This window comes from Hyposmocoma kahamanoa, unplaced genomic scaffold (assembly GCF_003589595.1).
Source record: "Hyposmocoma kahamanoa isolate Upper Pololo Valley unplaced genomic scaffold, ASM358959v1 62, whole genome shotgun sequence".
In the NCBI taxonomy this organism is placed as follows: Eukaryota; Metazoa; Arthropoda; class Insecta; order Lepidoptera; family Cosmopterigidae; genus Hyposmocoma; species Hyposmocoma kahamanoa.
In genome coordinates, this window is record NW_020653850.1 from 16,352,542 (window position 1) to 16,380,158 (window position 27,617).

The 27,617-nt window shown below is 35.2% G+C and overlaps 1 protein-coding gene across 3 annotated transcripts in view; it reads left to right on the top strand.

The window, feature by feature from the left end:
* Nucleotides 1-9,572: 9,572 nt before the first annotated feature.
* The window catches only part of LOC113229830 (apoptotic protease-activating factor 1-like), a 48,915-nt gene continuing 30,870 nt past the window's right edge, over nucleotides 9,573-27,617 (top strand). For all 3 annotated transcript variants that reach the window (XM_026463512.1, XM_026463509.1, XM_026463511.1), the window contains exons 1-4: nucleotides 9,573-9,621; nucleotides 16,726-16,883; nucleotides 17,460-17,687; nucleotides 25,619-25,827. In XM_026463512.1, coding sequence (XP_026319297.1) covers nucleotides 16,746-16,883; nucleotides 17,460-17,687; nucleotides 25,619-25,827 — 575 coding nt within the window. In that variant the 5' untranslated portion in view covers nucleotides 9,573-9,621; nucleotides 16,726-16,745. The remainder of the gene's footprint in view (nucleotides 9,622-16,725; nucleotides 16,884-17,459; nucleotides 17,688-25,618; nucleotides 25,828-27,617) is intronic.

The window sequence follows — 27,617 nt, forward strand, 5'->3', positions numbered from 1 at the left end:
TCTTATAAAGAATTCAAGAGATGGCAAAAATTTCTATTTATTTTAAAATTCTTATGAAAGGTGTTAATTTCGATGCATTACTTTAAGAATGTGTTAAAGCCAGTGTGTAAATATGAAGGAAATGTGATGAGAAGTCAGCCTGCAAATTTGTAATACACAATGCATTTTTTGCATTTCAGTTACTGTGTTCTTTAAGATACGAGCTTGAGAAAGTGAGGCGACGACATGCTGAAGCGTAATAAGCAATCATACCATGGTCATTATCAACCCATTTATACGACCCACCGCTGAGCACATGTCTCCTCTCAGGCGCGATTTAGGCCATAGTCAGCCATAGGCCCAATTCGGTTTGGGAACTTCACACGTTTTCTGAGGGTTGCGAACCTTCTTCGACGTGCAGGTAATTTTTCATTCATTTATGATATGATATTCATTTATGATAAAATAATGTCAAATATGGCAAGAAAATATCAATATCTCAATACCAAACTTCAGATCTCTGCAAGCATTATTTCTAACGTTTTATTTGGCATTATTTTCTTGCTCATAAGTTCGCTTTTGCTATTCAAAGTTTACCTTAACTTTTTACAAATAAGGTTAATATTTACGTTAAATTGTCACTAAAACACTTCAATAATTAAAATCGTAGAGATACACGAATATATCGCATATTTACGTAAAACTCGAATGACTCCGAAGCTTGGAGTTTAGAAAATAGTTTTTGTTATAATAAATAAATAATAAATATCGCACTCAACATAGCCCCGCACTCGGGAAACCCTGTGTCGCGGGTGCCATGGACACACACATAGACAACCACAAATTACACCCAAACTCACGAGAGAAATAATTGTAGGCCATACAACTATTTCTCCCGGCCCGGGAATCGAACCTGGGACCTCTGCGTGGCAGTCCGGCATGGTAACCGTTCGGCCACGGAGGCAGTTAAATGTTAAATGTACTAATATTTCTTGACCCCTGGTAACCGTTCCGCCGCGGAGGCAGTTATATGGGAGACAGGAGCACAAACTAGGTAAACCCTGCGCTATGGCACTCCGGTTCCCCATCTCGGTAATAACAGATATAGTTATTTGATAAAATATACTTATTTGATACAAAATTATAATTAATAAAAATTTATACTATTTTCCTAGAGTCCAGAATGTAGATAATGTGTTGACCAATCTCAGAAAATTAAATATCATTTACTTTTCTTAGAGTGAATAGAACTATCGCGACGTCAATGGTTTAATCGGAAATTCAATATAGCTGACTCCAACCTCCTTAGCACAAAACGTTACGATATAAGAATAAATATCGGCTCATTACTGGATTAAAAGACATCAACGACTTAATACGTATGAAATAGGTTGATAAATCATTCAAATTTAAATAAAAAAGAATACCTTGAGTTTTTACCACGAATGCAACCCCATAACGTGCTTAACTGGTTGTAGTGGACAACAATAACCAACGCTTCGTTCCCTTTACAGGTCCCATGATCACGGCTGACTGGGAACATGGGACCTGTACAGGGCCCGAAACGTTTATTTGTTTAAAAAAACAAATATAACGCAATTTGGATCCGTAAAAATAGTTTCATTTCGTTTGTGTAAATTGTTACACATACGAAATGAAACTATTTTTACGGATCCGCTAAAACCTAAGCACTGTATACATTATAAGATTAATTTTCCTAGATATAAAATCCTAGAGATACGATTATCTTTCTCATTGTCTATCAAAAGAGAGAAAGAGATGACAACAGGAAGTGTGTAATGGTTTGTTCTTCAATTTTTTTAAATCATAATCGATTTTTATGTATTTATGTTCAATCGTACTGGATTAATATTTTTTTAAAAACCGGGCCGTTATTCGAGCACTTAGGTAAAAAGGCGGGTTTTTGTAGTTACAGTTATTACGCCAAGTAATTTTTAGTTTTTGAGTTTCTCAATTATTTGTTACCTTTTTAAGCTGATATCTGTATAGCCAATGCTGAGCAAATAAATAATAATTAATCAGAGGAATTATAGATATTTTATTTTAGGCGCACGGGCAAATCAGACTGACAAAAATTATATTTTGTTGGAAAGTAATTATAATTATATAACTATTTCATGTAACAATTATCCCACAACGTGAAGTACGCTTTTGACAGATTCTTTCTTAAGCCACCAGGCGCCATCTAATCAGCTTCTTCTTCAACTGCTGTAATGAGACAGTCAAGAGGCTTATAGGTATTGAACACCGCCTTGAAATGTGCTTACCGATCGGTATTCTACAGGATTTACCACGGAGAGTGTACGATAGAATTGCACGATTTAATACCGCCTTCACCTTTCCATCATCGAGGGACTAGACATAGGCTGGGGTTCCACCATAGATATAGAATTTTCTATATCTATGGGTTCCACCATTGTAGATACTCCAAAGAATCTCACGAAGCGTTAGAGCGTTTTCGCAGTACGACCAATTCATATCAGGTCCGGATCCGAGACATAACGGTCGGACATGTCACAGGAATCATTTTATCTCTAGAAGTACAAGAGATATTCGTATTTTCTCGGATACGAATCGGACTTATTGCAAGCGACATCCGAAGTGGATCCGAGTTTTCTAGATTTGTATAGTCTCGGATTCAGAACTAATATGGGATTATAAGAATATATGAATAATCATAAAGATTATATGAATAATCTCTGAACGCTATAACTTGGACCTTTCAAAGCGAGAGTGAATATGCATCATTTAGGTGTGCATGTTCCATCGTCGACCACATCGTCACTGTCTATTAGCTGAGATATAAGTAAAATGCGCACTTATTTTATCATAAAAAAACAGAATAGACATCAAATACACGTTCGTAGGAAAACTTCGGTCTACCATAGTGACCAAAATACTTTCCTTTCGATTCGATAGTTACATTTGCCCCGAAATCGGCTATTTCTATGTCCATTAGTTTAATGTGATTCGCTCCAAATGTTACACCTATAAAAGTAGGTTGATACTTAAACCGCCTTTAGTTTTTATTCGCCCTTAAAGTCTTAGGAAAGTGTAAGTGGGATGTTACAAAGAAACTTTATCTAAACAACTTTGAAACTGCTGTAATTTCTGAAAGCAGTGATAGCCTAGTTGAAAGAGTGCGAGCTTCTTCTTAAACCACCTCCCGATAGTCTTTTAAAATTGAAATGTACTATTTAGTTCAGCAATTATTACTTACTATTAATCATCACCTACATAGGTAGGTACTCGAAGACATGCGTTGTATTCAACACGTTTGGTGAATCACATCTCCTTAAAGCGTAACGCGTAACATACCCAGCAAGACATATCGATTTTCAGGGAAGAAAAGTTGTAAAAACCAAACTACAAAGTGAAAAGCATTTTTCATCCGTTATTTTTATCGCTATTTTCACATAAAAGCTTTATTGATTGAAGACATTTTTTTCTTTGTCTAAACAGATGGAGAGCTTGAAAATGTAACCACTTTTAATATATAATATTAAGTGACGGGACGAACAAGTCGTGCACCTGATGGAAAGCTACACGCCTATCCATAATAGAAAAAAAATAATAAAGAATTAAATTGCAAAAATGCCCCAGTCACCCTGAAACATAAGTTAACAAGTCCCATGTGCCTGTAATTTCAACAACAACCTTACCCTTCAAAACCGGAATACAGTAATGCTGACACTACCTTCAGTTTGGCGGCAGAAATAGGCAAGGTGGCAGTACTACCTTAGATGAACTTTTTCAGAAGGAGCTCTACTGCTACTAAAAATAGCTCATTTTGATATAATTGTCTTTTACGTCTTTTCTTCTCCAAAGTATTGAGGATGTAATCTATATATTTAATAATATGTATAAGTATATAGGTTAGTACAGTCTAGTAATTCTTTTATAAACTATTGCAGTTGGTTTCGCATACGTGATTGTCTACAGAAATGATATAATACTTACTAAGTAAGTAACAAGACGTGGTCGAGTAATGTATCTAGTCGCGACAGGTACAGCAGCGTCGTCGATATAGCTGGACGCAGCAGAAAGTTCGATCCTGTGGACGCTGTGCCACACAGGTTACGGTTGGTGGACTTCCTCTTCCTCTTCATCACCTAAGTGAAGCCGTCCTCGTCGCACTGATTCGTCTGCCGTGGTTTTGCAAAAGACAGGCACAGGGCATATTGCAATAAAAATCTACTATGCATTATTAAAGTGAGTATGTAAGTATATATGTATATAGTAGGTGGGTAGGCCACTTAACAATGATCCTACTACATAATAGATCCTGTGTGTTATGTATAATTCTAGAAAATAAAAAAGGTAGTTAAACAAGCTTAAAACAATATAAATAACTGAGTACTTATATTAATGTAAGATAAAAAGAAAGTTGGAATACCTTTCCTATTAGCCAATAGGTAACTGTGACGACAGTACAAGCAGTTTAATTTTATTTTACGTATCATAAAATTTAACAACAATCGCCTTTTAGTGGCTCAAGTGGACGTCTTTATGTTTATACGTCATTAAGATTAAAAGAGGGAACCAGAAAAACTTACTGGAGAAATGTATTCGACAAAGTCCACATCAAAAACCTAACTTGAAACAAAAGAATTATATTTGTGCGCAGTAAGTTTCTGAAAATAAATATTATTGTTATCATAAGTTACACGAAGTTAGAAATCAATTAAATTTCTGGTTTTCCTTAATTTATTTACACCGCATTTAGTATTTACAGGATATATTTAGCTGTAGACTACTAATGAATCCACTAACGGTATAAACATCAAATTAAACTTGAAACGCACTTCGAAGTCTGCATCATCGTTTAATTACCTACCATAATCATTGTTATTAATTACCAACTCCATTAGAACCAAGTTCGTAAATAAAACCCTAAGGAAGCTGTAAACGTTTAATATAATACAACATAAAATCTATGTTTTTCGTCATAAATTTGTTTTTCGTCATACCTTTACAGCTATCTATAGAGATAATAATTTGGGATAGACCTAAGGCTATCCAATTCAAACTTCCTTTTTCCTGTACAAATGATTTTGACTGTACGACAATTGATTTTATCTGCACTATAATATCTGAGCTTACAGTGAGCGATCCTAAATTGACTTTCTTCTATCCTCATACAAATGGTTTGTTCGAACCGGGTTGTGGTTTCTGAGGTATCGCAGGATGCATTACCATAACTCACGCGGTTTCTCTGCTATCAAGACATTCGTGAGTTGTGTGACCTGTCACTTAAAATGCATCCAATGCATATGAATAAAAAATACTCAATAAAACTATTGCAAGTCTTTTCCCATATGAGATTGTCTATAGAAACGGTATATAATATATGTATAATAAAAATCAAACAAATAGGGACCTACCTATTTGGTTGATTCTACTTTTTGAAAGCTGTACCCCAGAAACTTTACTTTTCTTACTGTTACAGTGGTAGCTGCCTATTTAAGTTGTTATCTACATAGTTGTATTTTTATTAATCTCGCAAATCTACACATTTGTAGGTTCTTTGTCATCAATTTGTAGAATTTTGGTCGAAATACGCTATTGATTTGAAATATAATGTTCCCTTTTTGTCTTTAAATAAAGATAAACCCCAAAATTTGTACGATCCCTTATTCGTACGCAAATTTCAACTTTTCGTTATCTAACCACAAAAGCATTTTTTTTCGCGTTTTATGTCGAAACCAATTTAGAAAATGATATTGACATCACAGAAACAAAAATCGTATTATATGATGTTCTTATTGTATTTACAATACCTACATAGTGTAGTTTCTAGATAATGAGTTTCGTTGTATTCTTGTTTCTACTCTATATAGCTAAAAGAGTAACAATCCTGCACTGACGGTACAATACAAATTTACATTCCATACGATTAAATACCGTCTATTAAAACACCAAAATATTCAGAGAGCCAACGAAAGTGTTCTATTTTTTCCATACCCAGGTGCGTTAAGATAAACAATTTTGACTTTGCCAACAATATCTCAAGACCACACAAAGAAAGCCTGTGTGCCGCTATTGTGGATGTCAAAACAAGATCAGTTACAATAAATCTTATTAAAGGCTCAGCTCTGAGTTCCGCCATTCATGGCTTTGATCGACTACAGATTCAATAGAATGTTTACACTATAGCTTTTGTGGTTTTGCATCTGTCCAACGTTACGGTTCCTACCTGGTATGTCGGTATCCTAATGCAAAGCATTTTTATATGGATGTCCTTTACCGCTATACAATGCGACTGGGTTTTTTTTATATTGACATCATTTAGTAAACCACTAATTAATCTGACAATTACAGTGCCGAAACGTAAAAACTCGCAAAGGAAACAGCATATCTACGAGTTAAAGTCGCTCTGTGTGGTTAGGTCGATTTTCTTTAAGTCATAAAATACGAATCGAAAAGATTCAGAGAAAAACGTCTCTTATCTAGATACAATTTATACCAGTATTTCTTTTTTCATATCCAAGTAATGGAACTGACCTTGAACTGGTCGTGTGTCGCTCGAAATAAAAAAGAGTTTTTTGTTACACTAAGTGACAGGACGAATAATTCGTGTGCCTGGTTGTAAGCGACACGCCTGTGCTTAACAGTTGCAGTGCCACTTAAGAGCTTTAAATTGCAAAGATCTGAGGTGCACTTCCTCTGTGCCCGTCACCCTAAGACGTAAATTAAAAAGTGCCATATACTTGTAATGTCACCAGCGCACGCTTACCCTTCAAAATCGAAACGCAGTAATACTCACATTAAAGCTTGGCGACAGAAATATGTAAAGTGGCAGTATATACTTAGGTACAATACATAGTTATTTCCTTGGACGAACTCTTTCACAAGGAGCTCTACTGCTACGAAAAAAAAAGATATATATGACATGCACATTGCAACTCTCCTTAAATGTACATAAGGATATTACAATAAAACAACGCATCTACGAGAATACAACAATCGCCATAATCAGTCACTCGATAAGAAGTCATCATAGTAGTTTTATATTCTTAATAATGCTATTGCAGAAAAGGTTTATGCGACCGTCATGATTGAGTTCGTTAATAATCCTAACGATCTTGGTAAGTAACACTTCATTTAAAATCTATCACCATTAATGACATGATGGGATTTATTTTGGACTTTGGATCGTTCTTGTCGTAAATGGCATAAAATTGAATTTAAATCGAGTCAGAGTCGTATTCTAGAACTCTACTCAATGCTCAAGTCAGGATTGCACTGGAAACACAAGCACTGGAAATACGACCCTAACGGCAGGGACTTGAGCATGATTTCTAGTGCTTTGAATCATGCTCAAGTCCTGACTTAAGCATTGAGTAGACTTCTGGAATACGACCCTAAGGGTTCCAGGAGTTCCAGAAGTCTACTCATCGCTCAAGTCAGGATTTGAGCAGACTTGAGTATGATTTGAAGCACTGGAAATACGACCCTAATGGCAAGGACTTGAATATGATTTTCAGTGCTCACTGCAATACTCATGTCCTGACTTGAGTATTGAGTAGAGTTCTGGAATACGACCCTTAGGGACTTGAATATGATTTCGAGTGCTTTAAACCATACTCAAATCCTGACTTGAGCATTGAGTATAGTTCTAGAATACGACCCTAAGTCGCGTATATTTGTTTTTTCAAACAAACCAACGTTTCGGGCCCTTTACAGATCACAAAGTCACGGCTTCATGAAATTGTAAAATAATCAATCAGTTATGTCAAATAGTAATGAAAACCATTTTCAAAGACTTAAGAAGCAAAAACGCAAAAGCAAAAACTTAAGAAGTCGACATTGAATTAAAATTTTAAGTATACACCTTAGCGTACTGTCGACTGTACCTATGTATGTATGACCGCCTCGTTTTTAACCGACTTCAAAAAAGGGATGATGTTATACGTTCGCCTGTACGTATGTTTTCAGATATCTCCGTCAATTGTAGACCGATTTTGAAATTTTTTTGTTTGAAAGGGTGCTCTCTCGTGGTGGTCCCATTGTCACCAAGTTAGAATCTGATGAGGGGATCCCATGAAAATCGAACGAATCCTCAAATTTTACAGGCATGTCCGTGTGTTCACCAATATCTCCATCGATTGCAGACCGATTTTGAAAATTCTTCTTTTGTTTGAAAGGGTATACTCTCTGCCTGATGCTGTTCTAGGTTCGTTTCGGCTATCACAAATTACTAATTATTTTCCGGAAATAAAAGTCGACTTTTCACTTGACACAATACATGTAATCAATTACCAAAATCGTTACCATGACAACCAGAAAAGAAAATATAAAACGTGCAAAGGAGTTCGTAACAGTCCCATTCATTGTCACCAAGAAGTCAGAATCTGATGAGAAGATCCCATGGAAATCGAAAAAGCCGAGCAAACTTTTGAGGTTGATTTTTTTTCAACGAAAAAGTTACAATTATTGCATTCCCTGATGAATAACTATTAATTGCCGCAAAGACGATTTGCGATAACCAAAGTTGCAGGCACTATGCAATGTGATATTTAGTAATTTAGTGGCAAATTAGAAAGGGCCATAAATAAACTCTTTAAAATTGTAATTACCTTACGTCATACACATAAAAGTGATATTTTTTTATTAATAGTTTTGGCTTGGATACAAGTCCTTTGAGCCATGTCTTCGTTTAATTATGTTTCAGTAAATATGGCCGCCACAAAGAGAATAGGCAATTTGAGGCGGCGTGCTTGGATTGACTCGGAATTCCTTAGAACGGGCCGATACGGGTATTTTAGTTCGAGATTCGTATAATTTCGCGTTTTAATCTTCGATTAAGGCACATTAGCACTATCCTATTCCACTTTAAACTAGATTTCACAAAATAATTGAAAGTTAAAATAAAAACCACACTTTTCCCTCCAAAAGGCCTAGAGCGAAAACATAAAAGTGAAAGTTTATCTTCCATAGTAGAGAACCCAATGTACAGCAGCAGCTGCGCGGTCTTCCTTGTTGAACATCGACTTTTTATCTTAATAGTTTGAGTTACTCTTCAATAAATAACCTAAGATTAAACACTTTTATGAACCTAAACAAAAAACCGGTACATTAATCGTAAAGCTTCACCAAAAGTTCCAACTCTATTAATTTGTTTTCCATGCACATATTTTTTCTCTGTATTTTGTTTTTGACAAGCGACGCCAGTTTTCAACTATTAATAATAATCTCACTATGTATTCGTTTCCTATATATACTCTCCGTCTCTCTTATTTGAAGCCAAACAGAAAGAGGACAATACACCAAACGACGCCAACAAACAAATGAGTTACTGATGAGTTCATAAAGTAACACTGTCAAATGGTATACCACAGATCCACCAATCATAGCGCAGCAATATTTCGTTATGACCAATAAAGTTCCTAGTTCTTAGGTACAATGCAGCAGTAGTTGGAAATAAAAACAAAGGAATGCACTTTCGTTGAACGTGCGATCGAGTAAATGCACTTGTTTGTTTGCTTTGTTATTTTGAGACATTAAGTTTTCGCAGTATTTATGTGAAACGTTGTAATTTTCATGACACATATATTGAAAATGTTCACGTCGCTCTCTAAGAAGCTCCCATATTCCTAGTATCGTTTGTTTACGAAAGGGGTAAGTTGAGCTTTTTTGTTTAAAACTTTGAACGGTTAATTGCAACTATACATAATGCATTAAGCGAAATATCACTTACTATATGCGAATTTGTATAAATTAACAAATCTACACGCTATAGAAGTTAATACAATATTTCTCTCCGATTTCTTTTGAAACAAGCGTGATATTAATCTTCCACACAAAGCTTTGTAAGCTCATACTCGATACGGCCTTGTATCTCGGAAATTTCACCATGGTATCTTCCTTACATGTTATATTTAAAAAAATACTTTTAACCAGTTACTTTACTGTACTTGCTACTTGAATGAACATAACCAGGAATTCATGAAAGGTTATTGATGAATAAATCATTAGCTAATTCATTCTGACTGATTACATGTTACAATTGCACATTAAACTTTCACATATCAGCTCTGTTTTAAGTTTAAAGATGTATATGCCTGCCTACCACTTTTTTGTACAAAATTCAATTCTACAATGTACAATAACTCGTACCTAACATACATTACCTTACCAAGCTCGGGGGACACCAGTATGACACCAGACATGTTGTCAGTCTATTTAAACTTTTTTATCCCATTACTCACATTGTTTATTAAAATGCACAAGACTCATAGTTCAAGTAATTACTTGTCTTAGTTTCAAGGATGGCCAATAGCAAACCAATTATATTCCCATCTACTCATATTGTATTCTTAGCAGAAATAAAGAAAATCTAATGATATAAATGGCACTATAATACTTTAATATGCACCCCCAATCTATTATCACAGTAACAATGGCTCTGGAACGTGTTACTTGCAAATGTAAGCCACAGATCCTTGGAGATAAGTTGGGGACATCACAAGAGTCAAATTCGTAGGCCATAGTTCATGGACAGGTTTTTACGGTATCCCTATGTCTTTTTAGTAATATAATTTAATTTCTTACATATTATCTCGAGGTTGTCATGCAAATTTACACAATTGAATTGTAGAAACCAATCCACTGTACCATACAATATATCTTCGTTATACTATGAAAACTAATTATCAGCGAAATGCGACATAAGTGCTTATAAATGTAAAATGCAAATATTAATTTCGGCTAAGTGTACAATGTGCAATCATCTGTTACACATTAACGTGGATGACCATGGTATTTGTTTACATTTATGTCAAAGTCAATATTTTGGAAAATAATTATTTTTCCCAGTATAATGGGGATAATACCATAATATAATACCATATCTCCTTTTTAGTAATTGTATTATATGACTTCACTGAATGTCTGTACAGACTACAGAACTGTGCCCTGAGTCAATACAAATTATTTATTCAAAAGTGGACTTTAAGTAATAATACAGTTGCTGGAATAATCCAGCAACTGGAGTTAATATATAAAGTAAGGGTGTATGTAGTTCCACAATGGGAAGACACAGACTAAAGAGTACATGAAAACTGTCAAGCCAAGAAAATCCTTTAGTTCTTTAATGCTGTTGGCTTTGGCTCCGAACTGTAATTAGTGGTGATCACAATAGATCAATTTAATGGTCGCAGTGATGTGGGGCTGCATAGGCCCTGAATGAAACCACCCTAATAATAATATGTAATATAAGCCAAAGAAAGCCAGGGCGGAGCGGTAAAGTATTTGCAGACCTTTAATGCTAAAATAATAAAAATAATACTTATAAGTATAAAGGAGAAGTAACGTAGACAGTAAACAACATTGAACATCTTATAAAAGTCTGACCCAAAAATGGCTTCTCCATGTTTATCGAAATGATCAATCAAAGTGGTCAATCGCTTGAATCAAAGCCAATTGAATAATGATCACATGAATTCAATAAGGAAATGGCTGAAGAAGATATTGCGTGTGGTTCATGCTGCTGCTTGTTGGTATAACCTTTTTTGTTGTTAAGTTATAGTTTTAATTTAATACCCAGGGAAATTGAAGTGTAGAAGAGGTTTTCTACACTTTTTTTATTTTCAAATGGCTATTTATAATGTTAATGGATTAGTTTATCCCGATTTGTAAATACGTAATTTATCTCATAAGTTATTATATAAGCATTGTCAACAATCAATGAATCATCAAGTTCTTTGTCTTTTTACTATTGCATTTTACACTTTATAAAGCCTGTGGTTAATAATTGCCAGGAAAAAGATTATTTGACAAGTTTAAACAAGAACAATCAAGTTGACCACTTTTTGCTGCCCATGCAGTATTGGGGTCATATTTACCTGAGTTTTCATAAATTGATTTAATAAGAATGGACTTTCTATACTAACTTGTTCCATTTGAAGTGCATTTATCGTCCAGTGAAGACTTGCAGTGTAGTTTAGAAATTCCCTACAAGTTAAAGACCTTTGTTCGATGGCGCGACCATGGGCAGCTGGAAAATTGTACTTCAGGAAAAAAATAATTAAATTGGGTATATTATAAATTTTTTTCGAGCATCAAAGTGGACTTGAATAATTTTACATTAAGAACTTCATCCACTATACTTTAATTCATAAATTAATTAATAAATAAAATATTCTTCATATTTATGAGCATTTCAAGTTGTTGATATTTTTGGAAAATGGTTCAATTGACTTAGTAAATAATAATAACATGCCAGACAAGCACTCCAATTACCCCGTTCTCAAACTAGAGAGTAATGGAATTCATTCCAAAGTACCTACTATCTAGAACACCCACACCAGTACTAATTAGGATACTTCATTTACCCAATTTGATCCTGCCGGGAATCAATCCCGGGACCCCTTGATACACCGCCCATTGTGCAAACCATAGGGCCATTAAGGTAGTCAAATGTATATTAAGTTATATGAAAATATTGTATAGAATTGACTGACTTATGACGCCATTTGACTTTTTTAAGTCGATACCTACCACAAATTAAGACTGATACTTCAATGTAACATGAATTGCGAGATTTTTAAAAAAAGCAATTATTGGACTTGCTTTGTCCTTTGAACGTAACCGTGTTGCGCAACCACTTATAAATAAGGAAATGAACATTATTGTTTATTTCTTTATATGTAACCATTTGCAACATGATTAAGGTAATTAAATTTTTCTAACTAACTGTGCTTCGTGACCAGTTTCAATATAAATATTACTGATTCTTGTTTTGTAACTATGACCGTTACTGCAAGTAATTGGATTATCTTTTTATCAATAACATATCTACTTACATACTTAGCATGACACGTTTATTCATATCGTGACAAATCACGGAATATTTGCAGTGATTTTTATATACTTTATTGCGTTTCAAGTTCAGTGATTATGCGTATTTTAACCCAAAGTAAGAAGACAATGTCAGACATGCTACTGATAGTCTCAAATAAGACAAAGAATAATAAATAAAATATGAATAATAATTTGTTAGGTACTAGAGTAAATCTGATAAATTTGAGATTGTATGTTTGGTTTTTTTTCAAACAAACCCGCGTTTCGTGTCCTTTACAAAGCCTTTACAAGTCTCATTGTCACAAATAGTTTCATTTTCATTGTGGCATCCATCGCGAAAACCTAATAACTCGATATGTAAGAGTAAATTAAAAAAAACATAACCCTTAATCAAATAAACATAAATTTATTTACCACCTTCTTTTTTTCAGTTCTCAAATTCTAAATGTATAATGATAAAATATCTACCACCAAAAGAAAACGTGATGTTACTTTAAAAAAAAAAACTACAAATGAAATGGCGTCGACGAGCCTAATTACCAGGGAAACTGCAATAAGTCGTATACATGTACGCCATCGAGACTCGCGTTTGTTGAAGGGTTAAAAAACAACTACATATTTAATTAAAACCCTCAGATTTCTTCACCCGGTAGTTAAGACGCCATTCTAAATCACAATTTGCCTGTTTATCAAGTTCTTAGGATATACAGAAAACGTACTGACCAAATCTACTACTACATCTAATACATTGTCTTGAGTCGTCGAAGCTTCGTGGCAGCATACAGGTGTTGCTATTGGATTATATTCTTCTTCAAATACTGCTTAAAATAGTTATTCTTTTAATCACTTTACAATATATTTTTTCCAGAAAAGAATCACTGTGTCAGGAATGTTTAGTTCTTATTTGAAAAATTGAGAGATTATTGTAACTACCTGTCTGATGTAGTATTTCAAGGGTTTGATAATAATAATAACTAGCAATAAAAATAACACAATCGTAATTTTGAAAAATGTAACTAATAAAACAATGAAAACCGTTTATAACAGAAGTTTATAAAAATGATAGCATTGTTTTATTACAATGTAGTAACAACCAGTTACATCTATACTTTTTTCATAAAGAATAACCATACCAGATGAAAAAGGTAAAACACTTCAGATGTTTTATAGATTCAAGCGTTACTTTGCGGAAATCCATATTAAAAAATATGGAAGTAAGCTGCCTTGCCACTCCTTACCTTACGGTTCTCGGAGAAGCATGGTAACTTACTTCCATTATTGTAAAAAACTTATTCGATCTGTGTATGTAACTCTTTTCACTAAAAAAAGATAATAAATTTACAAACAAGCCCTCGACGAATACGACGACGAATATACGATAACGAATATTTGCTCTTTCCGATTACGAATCACGTTTACAATGGCGTCCGAAAGCGCGCTGTTTACTTATCACATTGCAACCACAACTTCCTGTCAAATTGATAAGTAATTATTATTATTTATAAAGAAACCTTGACATATAAAGATATGTGTGATGAACCTAGACAAATAAGAAAGTAATTTGATACCAGTCCGTGCAAGCAAGGTCCAATTAATTGACCAAATGCACATTGATTCAAAGTATCTTGTTTTGGTTCATGTTAGTGCATTGCGTACATACTTAATTCTTTATGGCACCATTTTTACAGGTACAGTCGGTTTAAAATCAAAATTGTAGTGTCTTCCTCCGATTGTGTACCCTCCCCTCTAAGATAGCTTGTCCTTTCTGTCTCGTTTTGCAATGTACTAATTTACTGAACAAACTCGTTTGGATGATTCATAGCGTGTATTGTCTATTTTTATAATTAGTACTCTCAAGTCTCAATGTGGAATACAAGCTTCCTCAAAATAAAAGCCTTTACTTCACATCAACGTTTGCACTGGTAACATATACACGTGCTGCATAATGTACACATAAGAACTCTTACCCTTAATGCAGTGAACAAATCGTCTTCTGCATACATTCCTTGACCTAGTCTAAGGTGTAACCTTCATTAAAACTTCTTGGAATAGATTTCCATAATGTTTCAATTTCGAGGACAAAAAGTGAAATTCAAATGTAGTAGAACTCTTTAAAGAATTAGTCGAAGTATATCTTTGAGTAATTCCTATTTTATATAAACAGGGATTGAGTCACGTCGTATAATTTTTTTGCAATGCGAGGACACGAACGATTGCCATTGTGCTTTATTTGTGTACAGCAACATTAAGGGCATCATTAAGTACCTTTTTAGGGCAATTGCACATCTGGAACGCATCATACCTGCTAATGACAGTCTACCTTCACAAACAGTAATGAGTCACTTGAAATGCACTGATAAAGGCGTACGTATAATTTAGGTAACTCGTACAATCAGTTAACGTTTGCTGCCAGTCATTATCCGTAATTTCATCTTTTTACTTACAATTAATATTATATAATTCGAATTTTATCAATGTTCTCCCTTACGTTAATTTCAACATAAGTAGGAATTAACACTGTCAAGGTTCTTTAATAACTTAACGCAGTCAAATGTGGAACCCAATTTGTAAACCAAAGAATTGGTGTATCTTTTGTTTATAATACTGTACTTGTTTCGGCGATGACGAAGTTTTAAAGCCTGTCCACACGTCAAACTAATATTGTCCTGCTGGACTTTGGCCTCTACATAAAAAACAGATATTTATCATATTTCCGACGCTCTGATTCGCGATTAAGGTAGAACTGACAATTCTATCAATAATTGTTGATTGGATTGGACTTCTTTCCTGATCGTATTTGTTTGATTTGATAACGTAACCGCCAGACCCAGAAGTTGTAGGGAATCCAATTAATAATGGAAAGAAGCAAAAGAAGAATTACTGTAGTATTAACAATATGTAGCTGGTTTACAAGAAAACTTCTGTAGATCGTTAACGGTCATTTTGATCTTTCGTAGTTTGTACAAAAAAAACGATATTTATGTGATACGGATAACATTTGTGTGATGTTAGTTGATTGATGCAAAGTATACAATAATACGAAAAAACAGTTGTATCGTTTATGGCTCGCGTGAGAAGAAGTCATAACAACCAGTCCAAATATACTAGGTTGGGCAAATCAAAGCGACGAAATTAGAATTCGAAATTTATCAGTTTTTGTTCCGAAGCTTCTCGTTTGTTTTCTGTACCTACTAACCTATATGGGTTTGTGTCATGATTGCCCCTTGACGAGCGTTATTTGTACTGCTTACAGCAGTAGTTCATTCGCGTCAATTGATATATTTTAACACTCTCCGACCCAGCCAAATTTTAAGCAATTTTGCTCAATAGCAGTCTGGGTAACCCAATGTCGCGGCCTTGACAATCTGATCGGTCAACGACATGGTTGTTTCGCTTTTCGGCTGTTTACGTATCGTCTTATGTAGGTGGCACTAATCAGCAAGGCCGCAAGACTCAGTTGGAATGCTAAATTGAATCAGTTCGGTAGTGTCTGACTGTTTTTACTACCTCATTTTGTGTGCGATTCTTTCAATTGTTACATCAGACTTATTACCGTTTGAATTACTGTAGTCGAAGTGAAACAGGGAAGGAAGTCGTGGCATTTTTTCGAACGCTAGCTATTTGTGTACGGATTGTTGTAATTTGTATATATTGTAGTGCATGCTGTATGTAATACGTGACACGTGTGTTTAATTATGTGATTTTCGGTTGTAGTTTTAAAAATGACACGGTAAATTGTTTTTGAAATCATACACTCGAAACCCTACAAGTGTATATGAAACATTTGACATACCAAGAAAATGTAAACACTGTTTTTAAAGTTGACATTACAAAAAATATCATAGTTGATACCAATTCGAGTGTTCGTCTGTACTGAATGCTAGTGCCGCCTGTTAATGTAGTTCCATGCCATTGTTCCAGATGCCCTCTATCCCTCCAAGATGGACATCAAGAGTAGGATACTGCTGCAGAGGCACCAGCAGGACATCATTGAAGACCTCGACGTCACTTACATACTAGACGAACTCTTCACCAAAAACGCTATCTCGACTGCAGATTTCGACCACATTTACACCTTGGTACTATTTCAAAATTCAAATACCTATACATTTTATAATAACTTTTTGATTAACGAATTTCGCCAGAAACTGATTCAACCAACGTTTTAAAAAATACTTTCTTTGCGTGTATACCTGATATTACAATTTTATTGTAATATAATAATTTTGATGCCTTGAGGATATCAAATAATATTAACAATGTGCCAGACAACCAGACCAATTACCTCGTCTCAAACTAGAAAATTCCCTGTACTCTGAGTAACCAGATTAACCAGACCAGAAACAATTTATTCATTTCCCAAATTAGTCCTACCGTGAATCGGGCCTGGGACCTCCTGGTCCAGTTGCCTACAGTGAAAACCAATGAACCACTGAGGTCGTCAAATATAGTACATAGTCGATTAAATGATAGAGCCCCTAATAAGCAGCAGTGAGTTGTATTTTTTTTATTAATATATTTATTCCGCAACTTATACGTATGTATATGAAAAATGTAATACTTACAATTCTGGGGTGTTTATCCGGGGAGAGATAGGGAGCTTATCTATCTCTATCTCACGGTTTGGCTAATTTTATTCTATCTTTAATTTTCAGCCGGGTCGCATAGAAAAAGTCCGTTATCTAATTGATGTAATCCTTCAAAATGGTACCAATGAAGTTTACGAAGCGTTTGTAGACAGTCTGTCTAAGGATTACAGGTGGTTATGGGAGAAACTGGCTGTAGAAAACAACGAACCGATGTTGCATGATAGCTTTGAAGACAGTCTCAGCAGAGGCGACGTGCCGCGACTACCGGATCATTATGTTAGGAGAATGGCTGTGGTAAGTTTGTATACTATTCTTTCTTATTTACAAAATTACTTTTAATAAATAACTGTCTAAAGTATCTGGAATAGATAAGCGTATATCTGTTGTATGCATTATGGCATGTACAATAGTGGCGAAGAGTATGGTCTTGGTAAAGATCTGCCGAAAAACACGACAGGGTAATTTTCAGGTTAGTTTTCTCTACTTAATTACGGTGGCAATTTCTGTTATTTAATGATTGTAGAATATTATTAAAAGTATTATTTAATATTCGAGTGTAATAATCTGGAATATTATTTATTTTTTCACGATAATTTACTCGAATACTTAAATATATAAAATTTGCCACCGAAATTAGTTAGAGAAAATTAATCTTAAAATTGCCCGACAAACACTGTAATGTATAACATCTTCCGTAAGACCTACTTCTACGTAAGAGCATAAACAAATATTATTACAGGATGATAATAATAATAACGTTTATTCCTCCACAAAAATACGTACATATATAGTTCTTAGTAATTTAAGATACATGCAATAACTTATTTTTGGGAGCTGGTGCTTGTTAAAGGCTTAACGCCTGTACTACAAGTCACCAGGCTGTCACCCTTGAAATGACACATGACAATCTTAAGGTATTACTAAGATTAATTATTTATAAAGGAAAAACATTTAAATAGTGAAAAAATACATTTGATATTATTGAACTATATACACCTAAAAGCTCAAACTTAAATTAAAATTAAATTTAAAAACTTTTTTGCACGTTAAAGATATTTGACTATGAGTGCGTGTTGTATTATGTGTGTGTTTGTGTATGTGTGCGTGCGCGCGTGTGCGTAGTTACGGATATATATATACATATAGAGATCCTACTCTACCCAAAGCTCCAAAAATAAATAAATAAATAGGTCCTTGAGTCATGCAATCGGATGAAGCAAAGCTTCAGTTTCCTCGTAATTGAATCCTTGCAGCCAGTTTGCCAATTTCTTTTTACATTCGAACTTATTTAGTTGAAAGATGTTTAGTTCACGGTGGAGTGCATTGTACAGAAAACATCCCACGAAACAGAAAAATCTATGAGTGAAGGCAGTCCTGAGACGGTCAGAAGTAGCCACTATGCAATGTCGTCTATTAGAGGCGCTGTCGTATGGAGTGAGGGAATGTTGCTTCAATACAGTCCAGAGAACGAATAACTGTCTAACAGTTAGAACTTGACAGAAAGAGCAAAGATCTCTCGTTGGGAACCGGTAGGGTTTGAAACAGGCAACCTTTAGTAAAGCTCTTTGCGCTCTTTCTATAAGAATAAAATTACCTTTAGGAGCCCAACTAGTAATGCAATAGGTTAGTAAACTTTGTACTAGAGCAAGATACACCATTTTCATGATGTTGGCGTCTGCCACATGACGAAGACATTTAAAAATATAAATTAGCTTACGGATGCGCGCTGACAGTAGATGTATGTATTGTCTAAAGTTGAGTGTAAAGTCAAGTAGCAAACCAAGTTATTTTATGCTATTGACAGTTTTCAAAACGACAGCCTCAGATTCCTGATGCAGCACCTGGGTGGAGATAACGGCAAACTTAAGTTAGTTTTGCAGTAGAGTATGGTTACGTATAGAAAAAGGCACCACTCTAGTCTTGTCCACATTAAGTGTGAGCAGATTGTCTTCTAGCCACTCCCTCACCACGTCAAAGCTCGACTGAGCGGATTGATAAACTTCATCCCAATTTACCCCGGTGAATATCAGTGCAGTGTCATCAGCATATGAGAAAATTTTACAGTTTTGAAGTTGTAAATTACAAAGGTCATCAATATACACCAGGAAAAGAGAAGGACCCAGAATTCTTCCCTGAGGGACCCCAAAGGTGATAGGATGATTAATTAAAAACAAAACAAATATCTATCCAACCAAAATATCGTTTAGAAATAAATATCTCAATTTTAGATTCAATTTACTTTGCCGCGGAACGGAATAGAAACGAATTTTTATTACCATAGCGTAATGAGCTTTATGTCAATTGTGTAACGGACAAACTGTAGGCTACCATTTATTGAGTCGGTTCCTGAGGTAGCTGCGCGGTGCGGAAGAAGTGACAGTTTACGTAACAGACGACGCGCTGCACACGGTATAATTTCAACAAGGTTTTTCTGACGATATTCAATAACAAGTTGATTGAAAATAGTGCCAAATGACTTGTCTATTCATTTCTTTTATCAATGAAATAGCTTTTTTGTTATCGTTTCACGTAACAATAATTGACTAATTTGGTAGGCCCTTTTTGCGATTAACTTGCTATTGAATATCGTTAGAAAAATCTAGTTGAAATTATCCCGTGTGCAGCGCGACATAAGTTACGTAAACTGTCACTCCTCCCGCACCGCGCAGCTACCACAGGAACATACTCAGTTAAGCGGTAGGTCTGTAGATAAGAACCAAAAAACAGGTCACGCGTTTTGTTAGCTTGTACACAATTTACATAAAATTCATTATGATATGTACAAATTCCTTTACAAAAATTGTAAATTGAGCATTACAGTACTCCTAAATTGTCCATTTAAAAATGAGCTGACATTGTAATCCTGCTATATTTAAATGTTACTTTCACAGTGTCATATTACTATGGTCGTATTCCAGTCTTTTTATTTGGATTCGTTAACTCCCGACTGGGATGCAGCTGTCAATTTACCATTCTCTCTCACACGTGTCCGTTGCTAATTTCTCTAACTCTGTCATAACTCGATTTTTCTCACCTTTGCCATTCATTTGGCGTGTAAAAACAATACCAAATATAGACATTTTATCACTGGAGTGAAAAAGACAGGTCATTAGTATTTGTTTTGTTAAGGCTTAGAAAGCCACTGGCCAGGTTACACTACCGCGTAGATAAACGTTTTGCTTAAAACATTTGTTTTATTAACACATGGTACCTATTATTTATTATGTTGGGTAATTAATTATAATTATGGTTATATTAGATTTAAGCGATAGGAGTTTGATTCAAACTTTATATATAATACGTAAGCCACTGTGGTTTGTATTTCATTGTATCTATGGCTGAGATTTATATAACGTACTTTGTCTGAGTTGAGAGAGTAACTCAAAATTTAATTAAATTTCTCGCTTAAACGTAGCAAAGTTCGTTTCGTAAATGCGAAAAATTTAGTCATAATCAAAGTTCGTTCATCTCAGCCTGTGTCATGTCACGTAAAAGTAAATAAATGCACCTCACTTGACGAACGAGACAAATAATTTTTGTAGGTGTATATTTTTGGTTTACCACTTTACATCTTGAACCATTGCTCGTGTGAAACTCGTTCAATGATATTTTTGGTTTCATTTACATTAGGAGACTATTTACAATTACATCATTACCACTTTTGATACCATATGAAAATTGAAAAGTGAAACCTAAACGAAGAAAAGAAATGAAGAAGAATATGTGCTGTAGCTTTATGCCAAAGCCGTTAAATCTCTACTAACATTATCAATTATTTGTAATCACGAATAAAAACGGTTACGAATAAAATACGATTAGCAGAGAATGTTCGCTTTTGAAAGCTTAGTAAGGTCGTACATCTAGCACATTTACGACAAAAAGTTACGACAAGGAGAAGAGAGAAGCAATATGTACTTCGATAAACGTTGTAGAGTACTATTTAGTCTCGTTTGTTAAACAAACAATGAGTCATATTCTCACGTCGATATTTTGTTACTTGATCGTTATGCCAATCCGTACAATTCGCAAAAGACAAGATAATAATTTTTTGATGTCCTTTTAATCATCTGGGGAACGAGTCATTGCTTAAAAATAAATATATAAATAAGTAGGGCACTATTTATCACATGCATATAAATACAGAATATACTTGTGAAATACTATGCGTATAATGTCGATTTCTCACCGAAATGCAACAGTCTTACTTCTTATTTTTATTTATGTAATATGCAACATAATCTAATGTGCCTAACAACTACACCGATTAGCAGGTCTCAAAGTAGTACTGTACTGAGGGGTATAGCTCTAATGCATAGCGAGAGGTACTTTTATGAATATAAACGTGCATGCTGCCACACCGACGACACAGGCTTGAACATCCATCGGACGATCACTGGGTTACATCACTATTGATCTCCCAGCTGCCTTAGTCCTCATCCTGCAGCTATCACGTTCCATCAGCTTTTCTCACTTTCTCTAAACAAACAAGAACCAACACACATATAACCCTAACAACATATCCTAACATACATATGGGATGGGGGTATCCCATATGAAAGACGCCTAATTAATTAAATAAATATATTTTCCCCGAATGCAGACAGTCCTTGTTCAACTGGGAGGGTGAGCACGAACTATGCGCATATACAGGACAATATATCTATCAAATTTAAAAAATATAAAAAATAAGAAATAAGTTTTATCTGTTTGATAGAATATCTTCTCCTCCCGTCCTTCCAAGTCTGCATTGCTGGAAAATCATCAATCATTGCTGGATAATCTCATTGTGGTTCCACATGAAAAATAAATAAAAAATATTAATTAACCTAATAGAAACCAAGAAAACATTAAATTATCTTCTATAAAACTTTTTCTTTCTATTAAGATGGACTAGATCCTGCCTACCCGATCTATTCCTATTTACACCTACTTTTCTCACAATATAATTAACCCTACTTAATCGGTCTACTACCCTATATGGCCCTTTAAATAATCTAGCTAATTTCACACTTTTATTGGAAACTCTCCTTGGACAATATAACATTACCAAGTCCCCTGGCTGATATACAACTATTTTTGCTTTTTTATCATAATTTCGCTTCTGTTTTATCTGCGCCCTCACTATTCGTTCCTCAACATCGATCAACGCAGCTTGTTTTGCAATTTTATCTTGCAAGCTCTCCGCAACATTGACATAATTAATCCCCAATTCTATATCTGACGCACATAAGGATTCTCTACCGAACAAAATCATAAATGGTGACACCCCGGTACTGCTATGTTTACTAGAATTGTAATCAAAACACACCAATGGTAACATGCTACACCAATTCCTTTGTTCGCCTCCTATATATTTTGCTAACATTCCTAACAGCGTCCTATTAAATCTCTCACACAAACCATTGCACTTCGCATTGAATGCCGTAGTATGCACCATAACCGCACCAAAATCTCGCGCTGTCTCCTCTACCAAATGTACCTCTCGCTATGCATTAGAGCTATACCACTTGTACTGAGGGGTATAGCTCTAATGCATAGCGAGAGGTACTTTTATGAATATAAACTGGAATAATCTTTAAAAATATACTTTATTTCACTTTTTTACATGTTACTCGTTTTTGGGTTACAAATCAATAATGTCAAGATGCTCCATACTTTTCTCTTAGTTCATTTTCAAAGCATTCTAATTATGAATCTATTCACTCAGCCAGTGATTCTGCTCATAGAGTAGAGCCTAGACTACAGTACCAAGCTAATACCCTGTATTATGAGTACCAGAGTAACGAAAATCACTCCAGGGCACTGCCCAGAACACCCAGTCTGGAACCAATTTATATAAGTTTGTTTCCAAAATTGGTCCTACCGGTAATCGAACCGGGACCTCCACATCCAACACCCGTAGTGCAAACCGTTAGGCCATCGAGATCGTCATTAATTTTTCTTTCTACCCAGTTCTGCACGTGACCGCGCACTAAATTGTACATTTTAGTATTTTTCCACTTATGACCTCAATTATCTCAAGTCACAAATAAAAATGAAAAATTTTTAGAGTTATGGATTTTTTTGCTAGTCTCAAATTTCATGAATGTCGGTACAGTAACAGCCAAGTAATTCTGTTCGTAGATTGCGCAATTTGATACATGCCAAGACAGCTTCGCTCGCAGCGCTTCGAACAGCTACTCGGGTTTCTTATACCAATATGCCAATGAAAAAGACAGGGTTGAAACATGTTCTTTGATGTTAAACGGCGATTGTAGTTTTTATATTCATTTATTCATTGCCACCGTATGTTATAAAAATTCTTACCTAATGCACATGTGTTCATGTGGACCATTTTAGTACACCACAAGGTTTAACCTTAGATGTTTTATGCAAGGTGTAATGCTGTTTTTAAGCCTCCACTCGGTTTCCTGTAGGACATAGTCGGAATATTACTTCTAAGAGTCAAAAAACAAATGTTTGCAATAAAAATAATCATTGTTAGTTCGCCTTTCATTTGTAAATTTTACTCACGTAAGTAACTTACGGTAAATGTGCAAATATTAAACACTTGTTGTATTGGTGGAAACTGCCACTAATTGTAAGAAGTTACGACTACACTCACGACTTCAACTGAAAAATTACAATTCTAAACGTGCTCAAATTTAGTTCACGGAATTCTACCGCAACTTATCATTGTGAAACGATAAGTCGAGAACTTAAAAAACACATACCTGTAGCTAAAAATCTAAGAGTGATCATTAGTCTCTCAGCTGGTAAAATTGCCTTCCAAAATCATGTATCTTTTGTTAATTTTATTAGTGCAGTTGAAATGTTGAGCGAAATAATTAGACTATTCTGTTTTATACACAATATAAAATTAAGTATACTTTTTGCATTTCGTCTGCAATTATGGTTAACAATCGATCGAAAATCACATAAGCTTAGTACTCACTCAACTAAAGTGTATTATTTTATCATGCGTTAAAACAATTTTGTTAGACAAAAATGATTCAGACAATAATAGACGCGTAGAAAACTACGGTTACTGAACCCATGTGGGCGATTGATTATTACCAACTTATATTTATAGTTTGTTTTAACAGTAGGTACATTATTACGATGATCTCATCATATTGGTCTGAATTTTGTGCACGCACCATAACAGTTATATTGAACACAGATTTGAATATATATCATCAACATTAAGAACGGGCATGCTACAAATTCATGAGCTCAAGTTCTTTTCAAAACTATTATTACCATCAACAACCTTATTCGAAATATATTACAAGTACCTAGATGTTTAGATATTATATTACGACGTTTCTTAATGTCTACTAATAAAGAGAAATGGGGTGGTTTGCATTCATATTAGACGTAACGGGTTGATGACTACTGTATCAGTCAGCCGTGACCATAATATAGAAAGAAAGAAAGAAAGAAAGAAACGTTTATTCAGCCAGCATCACACATATGACCTGTAAATGGTCCGAAACATTTGTTTCAAACGACAAACACACGCGATTTGTAGCCGAAAAAATACTGTCATTTCGAATGACTTTACATACCACTTAACACTAACATTACAGGCAAAAACCAAATTCGTTAGAGAAGTCACATAAATAAAATTATTTAAGATATATGTATAACATATTATTATGGAAGGTAACCCTTCTGATTTTTTTTTATGATACCAAGTAACGGGACGATCTTGCGCCTGGTGGTGAGTGACACGCCTGTCTTTACAGATGCTGTGCCACTCAGAACTTTATACACAAAGATCTGAGAGGCACTGTCACTGCGCCTGTCATCCTGGGACATAACTTGACAAGTCCCATGTGCCTATAATTTCACCAGCACTCTTTAACCCTTTAAAACCGAAACACGGTAATGCTCACATTACTGCTTGGCGGAAGAAATTAGTAGGGTGGCAGTATTTCCCTGGATGAACTCTTTCACAAGGAGCTCTACTGCTACTAAAATGAAATATGTGAATTGTATCAGGTACTCGATTAACTCTTATATGCCTGGAAGAAATTTTTATATAACATTTTAGAAAAAAATTGTATTGAACAGAAAAAATGCTTTTTTTTTCTTTGCTTTTGTTTATTCTCGTCGTTACGATCACCAGCTGAAGTATAATCCAATCGCAAAAGTCAGTCCAGCGCTCCACACCCTACAGGTCCTTATAGAAATCCAAAGAAAACAAAATATATATGTTATAAATTATTGTCCATTTCCAGGAAGAAAAAGTAGCAGAAAAACTGAACCTCCTAACAAGACATAACTTCCTTGTGCTCCACGGCATGTCAGGTTCTGGAAAGACATCTATTGTGACCAGTGTACTACGGGCCAACCCAAATCTCATCACTACTAACTTCAATGGCGTTGTCTTCTGGGTGAATTTAGGAAATACTAAGACTGAGGACGATATCATTGCTCAACAAAACAAGTACGTACTTTTGGTTATTTTATTAAGCTTTTTCCTTTTTGTATCGACTGTTGGATCTTGTGTTGTTGTATCTGTACTTTAGGACTCTACATAAAAGGCCCTCAAATTATAATATTCTTTATTGTACAAAGAAAAGACACATGAAACACACGTTACAATGGACATATACAAAGGTGAGCTTATCTCTATAAGAGATCTCTTCCAGCCAACCCTAGCCGTGGTGCAAAAATGAAGTCTGCGGGACTAATTAATGTACAACAAAATTTAAATTTAAATGTGAATAAAATATAAATGATAATAATATACATACATATGCACATACACGAACTTTATATACATAAATACATACATAAGCAGAATATATATTATAATAACAGATCATTTGTTTACAAATATGTTACCTATAAACTATCTAACGCGTTCGACAGGAAGTGCTCTTTTAATTTGTGTTTGAAAGATGCCACCGATGGACTATCACGAATGTTAGCAGGTAGTTTATTCCACATACGAGCTGCACTTACGGTAAAAGAATTGTGAAAGAATTTGGAGTTGGATTGGGGATATAAAAGTGTTCTAGTGTCACAGGTACGTTTTGGGCGGGAATTGGGGGATAAGGGGGAAAAACGGGAACACAGATAATGAGGAAGCTGGGGGTAATTTAAAATTTTATAAAGAAGACAAAGAACGTGCATATCTCGGCGAAGTCGGATTGGGAGCCATTTCAATTTAGTCCGAAATTCAGAGATATGGTCATATTTACGTAAACCGAATATGAAACGGATTGCCAGATTTTGTAGGCGCTCTAGTTTGTTAAGCAGCTCCTCAGTAACATCCAAATAACAAACATCGGCATAGTCGAGAAGAGGGAGTAGTAGGGACTGAGCAAGCATAACCTTGGTGTTGAACGGTAAGAAGAATTGAAGCCGCTTGAGAGAATGATAGGAAAAGTGCATGCGTCGACTAACCTCATTTACCTGTGGTCTCCAGGACAGTGTACGGTCGATTATCAGACCCAGGTTCTTTGTATTTTCAGCATATGTAAGACTCACTCCATCATACGAGACCTTGGGGAGATTATTAATGTCCAACCTGCAGTAAAGTCTGTTGCTACCTACAATTATTGCCTGTGATTTCCTAGGGTTTACAAGCAAACCAAACGCATCAGCCCAAGACTTCACCACAAGAAGATCCTTATTAATAGATTCAATGGCAGATTGGGTATTGGCTCCATCAAAATGTCTATAAATTTGCAGGTCATCTGCGTATAAGTGGAATGGAGGAGAAATTAATTTAGTGAGCTCGTTTATGAACAGCGAGAAGAGAAGAGGTGAAAGTACACCACCCTGTGGCACCCCTGAAGTCAAAGGAGACCAATCAGAATAAATGTCATCATTCCTGATCCTTTGATAGCGATTGCGGAGGTAATCCGAAAACCAAGCAATTGCAGCAGGGGAGATGTTAAGAGAGCAGAGAATGGCAAGGAGGATGTCATAGTCGACAGAGTTGAAAGCACAGCTGAAGTCCAGCAAAACAATAATGGTAAACAACCTGTTGTCCATGGCGTGGCGAATATCATCGGTGACGTTAAGCAAAGCAGTTACAGTACTGTGACCAGGACGAAAACCAGATTGATACGGACTTATAAGTTCATGACGAGAGACATATGAGTGAAGTTGTTTATGAACTGTGCTTTCAAGGACCTTGGACAGGAATGGTAGGATGGAGATAGGACGAAATTGGGAGAAAGCCGTGGGAGTAGCGGATTTAGGGATGGGAATGACATGAGCTAA